Source organism: Salmo salar, chromosome ssa17 (assembly GCF_905237065.1).
Source record: "Salmo salar chromosome ssa17, Ssal_v3.1, whole genome shotgun sequence".
Classification (NCBI taxonomy): domain Eukaryota; kingdom Metazoa; phylum Chordata; class Actinopteri; order Salmoniformes; family Salmonidae; genus Salmo; species Salmo salar.
In genome coordinates this window covers 73,168,504-73,182,452 of record NC_059458.1, presented here as the reverse complement: position 1 = coordinate 73,182,452, position 13,949 = coordinate 73,168,504, and the positions used below count along the sequence as shown (strand labels likewise).

At 45.3% G+C, this 13,949-nt stretch overlaps 1 protein-coding gene across 6 annotated transcripts in view; it reads left to right on the top strand.

The window, feature by feature from the left end:
• The window catches only part of LOC106609746 (oxysterol binding protein-like 8), a 249,880-nt gene that overhangs the window by 127,528 nt on the left and 108,403 nt on the right, over nucleotides 1–13,949 (top strand). The window contains exon 1 of one of the 6 annotated variants that reach the window (XM_045700100.1): nucleotides 8,613–8,967. The exons of 4 other annotated variants lie outside the window; for them this stretch is intronic. In XM_045700100.1, coding sequence (XP_045556056.1) covers nucleotides 8,817–8,967 — 151 coding nt within the window. In that variant the 5' untranslated portion in view covers nucleotides 8,613–8,816. Of the gene's footprint in view, nucleotides 1–8,612; nucleotides 8,968–13,949 lie in introns of those variants that run through there. One more of the 6 variants, XM_045700101.1, reaches the window with a different exon arrangement.

Genomic DNA, 13,949 nt, shown 5'->3' with positions numbered 1-13,949 from the left:
GAAGGCAAGTACGGCCGAGTCATATTAAGATGGTCGTGTCTCTGTAGCTTAGCAGCTGCTAACGGATATATGCAGCTTTGGCAGTGATGTAGCATTAGGAGCTAGCAGAGAGATGCAGCATTAGGAGCTAACAGAGATATGCAACATTAGGAGCTAACAGAGATATGCAACATTAGGCGCTAACAGAGAGATGCAGCATTAGGAGCTAACAGAGAGATGTAGCATTAGGAGCTAACAGAGAGATGCAGCATTAGGCGCTAACAGAGAGATGTTGCATTAGGAGCTAACAGAGAGGTGCAACACTAGGAGCTCACAGCGAGATGCAACATTAGGAGCTAGCAGGGAGATGTAACATTAGGAGCTAACAGAGAGATGTAGCATTAGGAGCTAACAGAGAGATGTAGCATTAGGAGCTAACACAGAGTTGCAGCATTAGGCGCTAACAGAGAGATGTAACATTAGGAGCTAACAATGAGATATAACTTCAGGAGCTAACAGAGAGAGGTAGCATTTGGAGCTAACAGAGAGATGTAGCATTAGGAGCTAACAGAGAGTTGCAGCATTAGGAGCTAACAGAGAGATGTAACATTAGGAGCTAACAATGAGATATAACTTTAGGAGCTAACAGAGAGAGGTAGCATTTGGAGCTAACAGAGAGAGGTAGCATTTGGAGCTAACAGAGAGAGGTAGCATTTGGAGCTAACAGAGAGATGTAGCATTAGGAGCTAACAGAGAGTTGCAGCATTAGGAGCTAACAGAGAGATGCAACTTTGACAGTGGAGATGTAGCATTAGGATCCTTATTTTGGTCCCTCCCATGCTTCTCCATCTGAAAGATCTGCCCTTCCTTTTAGAACCTGTGTTTTGTTATGCTAGAATACTGTGTGTGCGGCTTAAACCTGTCCGGTGGGGATAGAATGAATGCAAGTAAAACCGAGTCAAACAGCTATGCTTCAGCCATGTGCGCTGAAGCATAGCATGGATCTATATTCCCCAGCTCATCATAGACAACTATAGGTAGCCTAGTGGTTAGAGCGTTGGGCCAGTAACTGAAAGGTTGCTGGATCGAATCCCTGAGCTGACAAGATAAAAAATATGTAATTCTGCCCCTGGGCAAGGCAGTTAACCCACTGTGCCCCGGGCGCCGAAGACGTGGATGTCGATTAAGGCAGCCCCCCGCACCTCTCTGATTGAGGGGTTAAATGCCAAAGATACATTCAGTTGGACAACTGACTAGGTAGCCCCTTTCCCTTAAATACTGTAGAAGGATACAGTAAGGTACATAGCATGGATCTATATTCCCCAGCTCAGCATTGACTACTATATACTGTAAAGGAAGGATACAGTAGGGTACATCATAGATTACTATATACTGTAAGGGAAGGATACAGTAAGGTACATCATAGACTACTATATCCTGTAAGGGAAGGATACAGTAAGGTATATAGCATGGATCTATATTCCCCAGCTCAGCATTGACTATTATATACTGTAAGGGAAGGATACAGTAGGGTACATCAGACTACTATATACTGTAGAAGGATACAGTAACGTATATAGCATGGATCTATATTCCCCAGCTCAGCATAGACTACTATATACTGTAAGGGAAGGATACAGTAAGGTACATCATAGACTACTATATACTGTAAGGAGAGGATACAGTAAGGTACATCATAGACTACTATATCCTGTAGAAGGATACAGTAAGGTATATCATAGACTACTATATATTGTAGAAGGATATAGTAGGGTACATCATAGACTACTATATACTGTAGAAGGATACAGTAAGGTATATCATAGACCACTATATACTGCGGTTGCGGGCGGTACAGTTGCCGTACCAGGCGGTGAAACAGCCCAACAGGATGCTCTCGATGGTGCATCTGTAAAGGTTTATGAGGTCTCTTTGCGTATAAGACGTCTTGATGATGAATACACCAATAATGATTGGCATTGTCTGTCTTTTGGGTACTTCACTGGGTCTGGCATTCACTGGAGTGGCTTTATCTCAGTGTGGCTCTCTGTACAGAGACCCCCCAGACCCTCTAGGAATACTAACACCAGTGTTGTGTTACTGGTCATCTCGGATCCCAGACCCAAATCTTACGTGTTCTAGCCTACTACTCGATGTATAGTCTGTCATGAGAGACTATGTTGTTCCTAGGGCCGGGACGATACCAGTATCGCAATATTTTGCTAACATGAAACAGACCTGCTGTATGTAACATATTGTGTCCTATAGCTTGGAAAATAAATGTGATTCTAGATGACAACATAATGGTGTTTGTTTCCAACAGTAGGGCTGTTTTCCTAAAGAAGTTAAATCCTCTCTGTGTTTTGTTTCCTTGCCACGATACTCAGGAATATAGTGATACTGGTATGATCCCGACCCTGATACACTCCAGGGCTGCGGCCCTAATGGAACCCTATTAGAACCCTACCTATATAGTGTACTACTTTTGACCAGGGCACATGGGGCTCTGGTCAAACGTAGTGCACTTTTCTAGGGAATGGGGTGCCATTTGGGATGCTGTCTAGATGATGCAGGTATTGGAACAGAGCACTTTAACCCTAATTGCTCCATGGTCGCCGGCAGTAATGGCTGATCCCTGTCCGTGACCCTACTCTCCAAGGATGTCTCAGGGGGAATGGGTTATGCAAAAAATACATTTCTTTTTCACACTACACAGGTTGCACACTTGTACATGTGTGAAACAGGAAAAATATAAGCACCCTCTATTTGACCTTTGACTTTGCTGCATAGTGACTACATCAAGTGAACTGGGCCGTAGAGGTTGTATTCAGAGAGGCTTGTGGTGACAGGATTCATAGTCTAGAGAGGGACCAAAGTTGTGGGGACTAAGGTTGCTTTGAGAGAAAGAGCCGTAAGCCCCTTTGTTCAACTTGCCATGGTTCATTCCAGGAACATATCTGAATAGATTTGACGAAATGCCACTTACCCTCAGTTTGGCTTTTAAATGTTCCCATTCAGAAAGGGAAAATGTCACTATTTCTGCTCTGAAATCAGTGGTTATTTAGTCTGACTGTTATGCTGGTGAGTCTGAGTGCTACAGATGTAGGCTCTTAATTTGATAACTTTTGTTGCAGGAAATGCAAACTTGTAGTGTATTCGAGGGTTAAAATGGCTTCTAATGCTTCTAAATTCCACTTATGTTTCAACCCCCACAAAAAATGTCCATTAATTATAATCCAGATAATAATTCACATTATTACATTACTGTTGCTGCAGGATTATGTTCTTGCTGTAGCAAACTGGCTCAAATTAAGATCATACATCTGTAGTTAAAAGCACTGAAATTAAATGGATGTTAATCGATGACAGCACTGTTGACCTATGAGGAGATTAAAAGCCTGTTGTAAAGTACTTGAGGATATTGTGTCTACGCATCTCAAAATTAGTATTAATGAATAGCATACCAGTTTATAGTGTGCTCATACGGCCATATGCCTACACATTGACCTTTACCATAAATATCTACAGTGTTGATTCTTTCTTCTTCAGTGGTATATCTACCTGCACATTTTGCAGGCTGTAGCTAGAGTTTCTTTGGCTGTGTACCAGGATTAACTCATCGCTGCTCTTTCTGTTGGCCTGGGGCTGGGTAGGGGGGATCATCAAGCACCCAAAGAGCTATGCATGCCTGCTGCTAATATCTCCCTTCTCCGGAAGCTGTGGCAGATGAGCCTGCCCCACTACCCAGCTTTACTTGATTAAAGGGTTAGGTCACTGAAAACCTGCAAAACGCATCATCACAGTTTATGCTCTGTACTGAAAGTGCCTTAACTTGACTGCTGACATGAAACATTTCCCGGGGTTGTATTTACAGTGGACTAATGAACAAAATACAAAAATACCGTTTTTTGAGTGAACTATCCTTTTAAGAAAGAAAAACATACTGTTATTAACCCTTCCCCATTTCCCCCACCTAAACCTGTTCTCTATGGATACGTTTTTGGCTAGCTGTCATTACATTACAGTAATTAGCGAACAATACCAATACCAGGTCAAGACTTCAATCAACATTTGTTGACATTAGTTAATGTAGCCTGAATGTAAACATAGCAGTGCACTCTACCCAGGAAATGCCAACCATTGAACCCCTATTTACTCAGGATTGCATTGCCCATCCAACGTGACACAGTATTGAGCTAATATGACCATATATATGGTCATTGGTGCCGAGATGGTTCGTGTTGAGTTCTTTGAGGTAAGTACCAGAACGTATCCATTGTTGCCACAACATTTCCTATTAAATACTAGAAACTATCCATTGTTGCCACACTGTTTCCTATTAAATACCAGGTAAGTACCAGTGGAAACATCACCTACTGTAAAATAAAGTGCTCCCTGTTGGTGCTCTACTTCCTGATATGCAGATTCCATGTGGTGTACTGTAATGGAGAACCATTGTTTCTTTCATCTTAATCCTGCATGCAGGGGCTAGTGTTACACACAGGGAGATGTGATAGCTAGCCGTCTGTGTAAAAATACAGTGGAGACTGTGGTCCGGTCACAGTCTAGGGTAAAGTTGCTCTAGATGCTGATCTTGGGTCAGTTTTGCCTTTTTCCCCACTATCTGACTATGGTTGGGGGAGGGGGAAGGAAACTTCGCTCCAGAGCGACTAGTGTGGTCAGTCGCTAAAATGCTAATCTGTTCGAGGCACATTAGCTGACGACTGTCCAGTCACTTAATGCAGATGTTTCTGTATACATGCATCATGTATTATGTGTTGGCCTGGACTATCTTTATCTCCTGATATGTTGACCCAGGCTATTGACCTGGACTATCTTTATCTCCTGATACGTTGACCCAGGCTATTGACCTGGACTATCTTTATCTCCTGATATGTTGACCCAGGCTATTGACCTGGACTATCTTTATCTTCTGATATGTTGACCCAGGCTATTGACCTGGACTATCTTTATCTTCTGATATGTTGACCCAGGCTATTGACCTGGACTATCTTTATCTCCTGATACGTTGACCCAGGCTATTGACCTGGACTATCTTTATCTCCTGATACGTTGACCCAGGCTATTGACCTGGACTATCTTTATCTCCTGATATGTTGACCCAGGCTATTGACCTGGACTATCTTTATCTCCTGATATGTTGACCCAGGCTATTGACCTGGACTATCTTTATCTCCTGATACGTTGACCCAGGCTATTGACCTGGACTATCTTTATCTCCTGATACGTTGACCCAGGCTATTGACCTGGACTATCTTTATCTTCTGATATGTTGACCCAGGCTATTGACCTGGACTATCTTTATCTCCTGATACGTTGACCCAGGCTATTGACCTGGACTATCTTTATCTTCTGATATGTTGACCCAGGCTATTGACCTGGAGTATCTTTATCTTCTGATATGTTGACCCAGGCTATTGACCTGGACTATCTTTATCTTCTGATATGTTGACCCAGGCTATTGACCTGGACTATCTTTATCTCCTGATACGTTGACCCAGGCTATTGACCTGGACTATCTTTATCTCCTGATACGTTGACCCAGGCTATTGACCTGGACTATCTTTATCTCCTGATATGTTGACCCAGGCTATTGACCTGGACTATCTTTATCTTCTGATATGTTGACCCAGGCTATTGACCTGGACTATCTTTATCTCCTGATATGTTGACCCAGGCTATTGACCTGGACTATCTTTATCTGCTGATATGTTGACCCAGGCCAATAGTGTGGATATGGTGGACACATGCAGAATGCCTGGGGACTTTGTTTGGCTGACCCAATATTTGTCTGCAAACACTGACCTAATGTGGGTACTCCCTAAATACCCTCACGCACTATTTCCTGACATGACAGCGACATGCCTGATGCTTCCGGGTCCACTTCTGGCCTTCTGATGCTTAGACTACTACTTTTACCCTAATGGAGGTTGGAGACCGAACCTAACCCAGGGTATTAAGCAAAACACCTCAACTGTTTGTCACATTTTTGGCCCAACATCTTTGTGAAGTTTCTTTACTCTGTTGTTTGATTCGTTTCTTAAAAATGGCATTTATTAATTTGCACCAGCTGAACTTTCCTTTGAGGGAGCAGGGTTAATTAGGCCTAGGATTTTGAATTATACATACTCCAGAACGTCTTAATTACCTGTGTTAATTAGCCTGTTTGCTCAGTGATCTGTGTTTGTGTCCCAAATGGCTCCCTATTCCCTGTAAAGTGCACTACTGTTGATCTGGGCCTATAGGAGTCTGGTCAGAAGTAGTGCACTATGTCAGAAATAAGGTAACATTTGGGGACACACATTTTTCCTTCCAAATGTCGCCGAGCAACGCTGTGACATCACCGCTCGCTCACAGAACTCGGGAGCTGTTATCAACGCGGTTGTTCGCCTCGTCTCTAAACAGACAGGGATGGAATGATGCCTTCCATTCTGAAAATATAGATAACACGCCTTAATTGGCCAGAGGGCACTGAAGGGCCGCAGCTGTTGACAGAACAAACAAGGAAACATTAGGAGGGAAGGGTCAGTTGAATGGGATGGGAGGATGCCAGGAATCTTGCTCTGGAGATTCTATGTCGACGATAAGGACCAGGTGGGGCATATTGGTTTTCACAGAGATAACCATTGGTGCTCTTTGAGACTCTTTTCTCAATGCACCTACTTCTCTTGTACCCTTTTGTTCTGGACCTGCAACAAACCTTTCTTATGGACAAAATGTTCTTACAGCGTTGTCAGGGTGACTGGGGCAGCTCAATCTTCTTAACCTGTTCCTGGTGCCAGTCGCGGTGCCAGTCTTCTCCTAGCTGAGCGTCTGAACTGTCCCCTTGAGATTGCAGTCCCAGAGATCAATATCTAGAGCGGGGGAAATATTGATCAACTGTCCCATAGCCATTTCTGTTGTGTGACCTTGGTCTGTTATCCATTAGTTCTCTCCAAATGCTACTCATGTCATGCTGGTTGCTAGTGGACTGACCAATAGCAAGCCACAAATTGTGAACTACAGGTCAGAAAATGGCTTTTTGATCCTTCAACATACAATGTTTTTGACAGGTAGAATGGGCTGTGGTCCTGAAATATAAACGGCCTTGATTGCAGTGCACGGAGCTACAGATGAGAAAAATAGGGAAGTAAATAAAAGCCACTTATGGCTCAGGATTTTACAGTAACAGGCTTGGTATTCTACCTGAGGGGCTCAGTAACAGGCTTGGTATTCTACCTGTGGGGCTCAGTAACAGGCTTGGTATTCTACCTGAGGGGCTCAGTAACAGGCTTGGTATTCTACCTGAGGGGCTCAGTAACAGGCTTGGTATTCTACCTGAGGGGCTCAGTAACAGGCTTGGTATTCTACCTGAGGGGCTCAGTAACAGGCTTGGTGTTCGACCTGTGGGGCTCAGTAACAGGCTTGGTATTCTACCTGTGGGGCTCAGTAACAGGCTTGGTGTTCTACCTGAGGGGCTCAGTAACAGGCTTGGTGTTCGACCTGTGGGGCTCAGTAACAGGCTTGGTGTTCTACCTGAGGGGCTCAGTAACAGGCTTGGTGTTCTACCTGAGGGGCTCAGTAACAGGCTTGGTGTTCTACCTGAGGGGCTCAGTAACAGGCTTGGTGTTCTACCTGAGGGGCTCAGTAACAGGCTTGGTGTTCTACCTGAGGGGCTCAGTAACAGGCTTGGTGTTCTAGGGGCTCAAAGGAATTGATTGGCCAGACAAGCATTGGGGAAGTCAACTGGCCAGTTTGGTCTTTGCGTCTGTGGAATACGATAGGGCATGCAGAGAGTTTGTCCAAGAGAGACTTCATTCCGTCCTCACAGGCAGGGTCAATAGAGACTGGCTGTATTACATTAGTGTGTGTGTGTGTGTTAGTGTCTAGTGTGTGTGTTTAGTATGTGGTAGCAGGTGTCTGAGTGCTGTAGCTGGAGTGGCCAATCAGACGTGCAGGATTATGACACACACTCACACACTGTGAGAAAGACAGTGAGCAGGAAGAGAGGGGTGATATTAATCTGAGCTGTGTTGTTCAAGGAGAAGGGAAAGAGATTTAGGAGAGATACCGTGAGAGGAGATACCGCGACAGAGCAGCAGGTAGCCTAGCGGGTAAGAGCTTTGGGCCAGTAACCGAAAGGTTGCTGGTTCGAATCCACGAGCCGACCAGGTGAAAAAATGTGCCCTTGAGCAAGACACTTAGCCTTAATTGCTTCTGTAGGTTTGCTGTGGATAAGAGCGTCTGCTAAATTATTACAATGTAAATGTAAAAATGAGGAGATGCCACACAGAGAAATACACAGTGTACAGAGAGGAGAAAATGAAAGACTTACAAAAAACAAGAGGGAAAGAGAGGACAGGAGGAGGGAGGAGGGAGACAGGAGGAGGGAGACTGGTTGGCAGTGAGAAAAGTAGAGCTATTCATTGAAAGAAGGAAAGAGAAAGAGGGGTAGCAGGCTGTTGCATGGAGTAGGCTAGATAATATGCAACTCTTCTGTACACTGCTGGTGCATGGAGTAGCAGGGGTAGGGACTCTGCTGATTCGTCAGCGTAGTACTCAGAGCTTCCTCCCCTTGCACTCACTCTCTCACACACGCACAGAGAGCGGGAGAAAGAGAGGGTGGGAACAAGAGAGAGGGAGGGAGAAAGCGATAAATTTTGCTGCACTGCTTTGAGTGCCTTGAGACTGAGTTGCTGTGCTTGCTGTGTCCTGTGTGTGTGCCTGGCTGCGGGCGATCAGATCTGAGCATTTCGCGGTCAGCGGCTTCGCCCTGCTTGGCCCCCGCTGATCCCCAGCAGGCCCTCCTCAGGCCCCCCCGGGCTCTCGCCGGCCCCATGATGAAGGAGGAGGGAGCGCTGTGCCGTCGCCGCTTCTCAACGTGCGGCACGACCAGCTCGCCGCGGCCCCCACACCCCGACGGACGCAAGCTCATCCGCAACGCTTCTTTCGGGGGCTACAACGAGCTGTCGCCCCTCTCGCTGCCAGGTGGGTGTGGTAGTTGAGGCGGTGTTGGACCCCTCACCCTTCCCCTCCAGTCTGATGAGGAGCCTGCCCTGCCGCGGGCTCTTCTACACCCAGCTAGTTGTAGGCTAGCTGTTGCTTTGAGTAGTACCCTCTGTGCTGTAGCCAAGTGACCTGTGTGCTTGTTCCCTATAGAGTCGTAACCACTAGATACTGGTTGTGGACGGTGACTGTGCTGTTATTTGAAGGTCTATTGTGTTCTAGATGGACACAGTAGAAATATTGGAACTACAGGTCCACTGTTGCTGTAGTGGTGTCCCTGTAGCAGAGTTACCTGTGTGCTTGTTCCCTGTAGAGGCAGAGTCGTAACCCCTAGATACTGGTTGTGGACTGTGACTGTTATTTCAGACACTAATGTGCAGGAGGTTATTGTTCTCAGTATACTGTCACAGTACTGGAGCAATTCTCTTGCTGTTCCTTTTTGCGTTGCCTGATGCAGATTCTGATGTTGAACCTGTCGTATCTATTTCTCCTTAGAGTTTTGAATTCTTATATTAGAATATACTTTTAATACATCTTTTTCCTTGTATAGAAATGTACTCGGTCATATACAAACGTATTATATCGTACTCGGTAGCCCGAGTAACTGTGCGCTGCTTTGGAGTGGCCGTCCACCTGAGCGTGAGATCAGCAGAACTTTCACAGAACGTCAAGTGAGGTGAATTAGACCTAAAGCTTCTGTAGTGAGTGTCATGTTTTTAACCTGTCAGCCTGTCAGCCTCCCAGCCACAGAGCCGACACAGCCTCCATTCATCTCTGTTGAAGACTGTCTAAGAAGCTCTCATCCTGCCAGGAGAGCCGCAGGCTTTTCACAAAGATTGCCGATTCACCGGAGACGGCTGGTACAGGCTGGTTGTATTCTCTCTTTCTCTTCAGCCAAATGTAATCTCAATAAAAATAGGTACGTGATACTATTTCCTTATTATCAACCACATTACATTTCAGAATCAGGTTTATCAGGTTGTATACAGCTTAATCTATCAAAAGTATATCTGCCATTTTGGAGACGATCTCCACACAGTTTCATCGGTGCTCCAGCTTCTCTGCCAATAGATCATTGTGACTGTATGGCTGGGGCCTGTTGGCTGGGCTCTGGTCCCCCCCTCTTTCAGGGTTACCTGGGGCTAGCTTCTCCACAGGAGGTGCCAGTGAGGGGCCAATGACTCAGCAGATTAACCTGGGCGGCAGCCTATTAATAGACCAATCACGTGCACCAAAAAGACAGACAGGAAATATCGGTGTCCTAATAGCTCCTAGCCCACGACCACTCGTTTGAAATATTATCCACCCCAAAGATTAAGTGGCTTTGTCTGGCCAGCAACAGTGGCAGCGTAGCCGAGGAGGATCCGGTCCATGCCGACTGCCAATGAACACTCCCCTGTTTGTGTTGTTGTTGTTGCTAGCCGTTGTTTGCAGGCTGAACATTAATTGGTTTTGGAGGTCATGAATGGAGAAAGGGTGGAATTGCGGTGCTCTGCTAGCTCTGTTGACAACGGAATGGCAGTACGGATTTATTTTTAATGAACCTTTATTTAAGCTGGGAGTCATGCTGAGACCACGGTCTCTTTCGCAGATGAGCCCTGCAGCAGATGAGCCCTGCAGCAGATGAGCCCTGCAGCAGATGAGCCCTGCAGCAGATGAGCCCTGTAATTTGGATCACTCCTGGGTCAGAGTAACCATTGCAGCACGTCATCACAGGGGTGCATCCCAAATGGCACCCTATTCCCTATTAATTGGTCAAAAGTAGTGCACTATATTGTGAATAGGGTGCCATTTGGGACCATTGCCAGTCTCGCGATGTGATGACACTGTATCGCTTGCTTCCTTAAAGGGGTAATCTGCAGTTCAAACACTAACAAAGAGGACACCCCACCACTGTTTTGGTTAGAATGCTGAGGGATGGGGCTGGTGAAATGGAACCACTCTCAAATTCATAGACAGAGCTATGGATTCAAGGACTGACCATCCATGAGATCAAAATGATAGTTTTAACCTTGTCTTCTGGCTATACATCAGAAATGATAGTTTTAACCTTGTCTTCTGGCTATACATCAGAACCCAAAAGCTTATATTTGTGGTTCTGATGGGGTAAGAGAGTTGAACTATGCTCATGAGGCATTTGTACATTTATATCCTTCAACAATCAATGGACACACATTCTCATTCAAGGGTTTTTCTTTACTTTTACATTTTTCTACATTGTATAATAATAGTGAAGACATCAAAACTATTAAGTAACACATGTAATAACCATACAAGTGTTAAACAAATCAAAATATATTTTATTTTTGAGATTATTCAAAGTAGCCACCCTTTGCCTTGATGACAGCTTTGCACACTCTTGGTGTCTTCACTATTATTCCACAATGTAGAAAATAAATGAGTAGGTGTGTCCAAACTTTTGACTGGTACTGTATATCATTCATTCAAAAGTCAAAAAGTGGGTGTAGTGATTGCCCGTTTATTGTCCGTTTTGTAAAGGAAATGTGTATTTTCCTGTGTATATGTGTATATTCCTGTGGACGTGGTACAATGACCTCTGATGTTCTGTAGTAAATGGTGCAACAGGTTTTAGGAGTAATACCGGTCTCTTTAAAAACTCCAGAGATGCACCATGCTATCCCACTGTAGCACTGCACCATGCTATCATGCTGTAGCACTGCACCATGCTATCCCACTGTAGCACTGCACCATGCACTGCACCATGCTATCATGCTGTAGCACTGCACCATGCTATCCCACTGTAGCACTGCACCATGCACTGCACCATGCTATCCCACTGTAGCACTGCGCCATGCTATCCCACTGTAGCACTGCGCCATGCTATCCCACTGTAGCACTGCGCTATGCTATCCCACTGTAGCACTGTGCCATGCTATCCCACTGTAGCACTGCGCCATGCTATCCCACTGTAGCACTGCGCCATGCTATCCCACTGTAGCACTGTGCCATGCTATCCCACTGTAGCACTGCGCCATGCTATCCCGCTGTAGCACTGCGCCATGCTATCCCGCTGTAGCACTGCGCCATGCTATCCCGCTGTAGCACTGCGCCATGCTATCCCGCTGTAGCACTGCGCCATGCTATCCCACTGTAGCACTGCACCATGCTATCATGCTGTAGCACTGCACCATGCTATCCCACTGTAGCACTGCACCATGCACTGCACCATGCTATCCCACTGTAGTACTGCGCCATGCTATCCCACTGTAGCGCTGCGCCATGCTATCCCACTGTAGCGCTGCGCCATGCTATCCCACTGTAGCACTGCGCCATGCTATCCCGCTGTAGCACTGCGCCATGCTATCCCGCAGTAGCACTGCGCCATGCTATCCCGCTGTAGCACTGCGCCATGCTATCCCGCTGTAGCACTGCGCCATGCTATCCCGCTGTAGCACTGCGCCATGCTATCCCGCTGTAGCACTGCGCCATGCTATCCCACTGTAGCACTGCGCCATGCTATCCCACTGTAGCACTGCACCATGCTATCCCGCTGGGCAAAATTAAGAACATGATAATTTTTTCTGTTTGTAATCTGGTTTTCTGATTGAGAATGTCTAATGATGTCATGCAGATTATAGCCAACTGGTCTCTGTTACAACCAGAGAAAGATGTCATATTTAGTTTATCTGGTCAGATTACAACCAGATAGAGATGTCTTTTTCTGGTTGCTAAATAGACTGTTTACCAAAAGATGTCTTAATGACATCATTGCAACCACTTTGGCACACAGCTCCGTGCTGCTCCTTCCTGCTTCATCCTACTCTATCCTGCTCCGTGCTGCTCCATCAGACCCAGAGTTAAAATGGTGGTGGTAATCTTGTTGCCATTGCAAATGTAAAGCAAACAGCATACCTGCCTGCACACTGATTTATGCCCCCAAAACACAAAATTGAGGCTTTATCCTAGTGCGTATAGCAGGTAATGTTTTCACCCTTCCCCAATTTTCGTCAGGCCAGCTGTTGCTAGGAAACCTTTCTGTTCTTCCCGAGAACATGGCGACAGTGTCAGTGTTCGTCAAAGCTCCCTGGTTTATGCTCCCTAAGTATAAGGCCTTATCAACCACTGGTTTATGCTCCCTAAGCATAAGGCCTTATCAACCACTGGTTTATGCTCCCTAAGCATAAGGCCTTATCAACCACTGGTTTATGCTCCCTAAGCATAAGGCCTTATCAACCACTGGTTTATGCTCCCTAAGTATAAGGCCTAATAAACCACTGGTTTATGCTCCCTTTGCAATCACTTGGGCTTGTCTCTCTCCCCAGTTTTATTTCTAGTCAGATTAACTTTTCATTACCAAATTCATTGTGAAATAATGAATTTTAGCCTATTCAATGGCGATTTTAGCATGTCAATCTTGGTGGGGCAAACTGCCAGCAAAGCCTTTACACAGCACAACACAACAATAAACAATACATTAATTGCACTACAACGGTGACAAACAGTGCCCACAATCTGTTAGGGCCTACATAAAGCTGTCCCAACAGCAGTCCCATCATTTTACCACTACTACACCTGGCTATCAGCGGAGCCTTGTCTGGCAGCCAAACAGTTCATTCAGCCCCATTTACTGCCTTTAAAAAAAACATAATTTAGCCTACTAACTAGCCTTTTATAGGACTAATATAATGTAGCTTACTGACTAGCCTTTTATTGGACTAATATAATGTAGCTTACTGACTAGCCTTTTATAGGACTAATATGTAGACTACTGACTAGCCTTTTATAGGACTAACATCATGTAGCCTACTGACTAGCCTTTTATAGGACTAACATCATGTAGCTTACTGACTAGCCTTTTATAGGACTAATATAATGTAGCCTACTGACTAGCCTTTTATAGGACTAACATCATGTAGCCTACTGACTAGCCTTTTATAGGACTAACATCATATAGCCTACTGACTAGCCTTTTATAGGAGTAAAATAGAAATGTTGTCCCACTT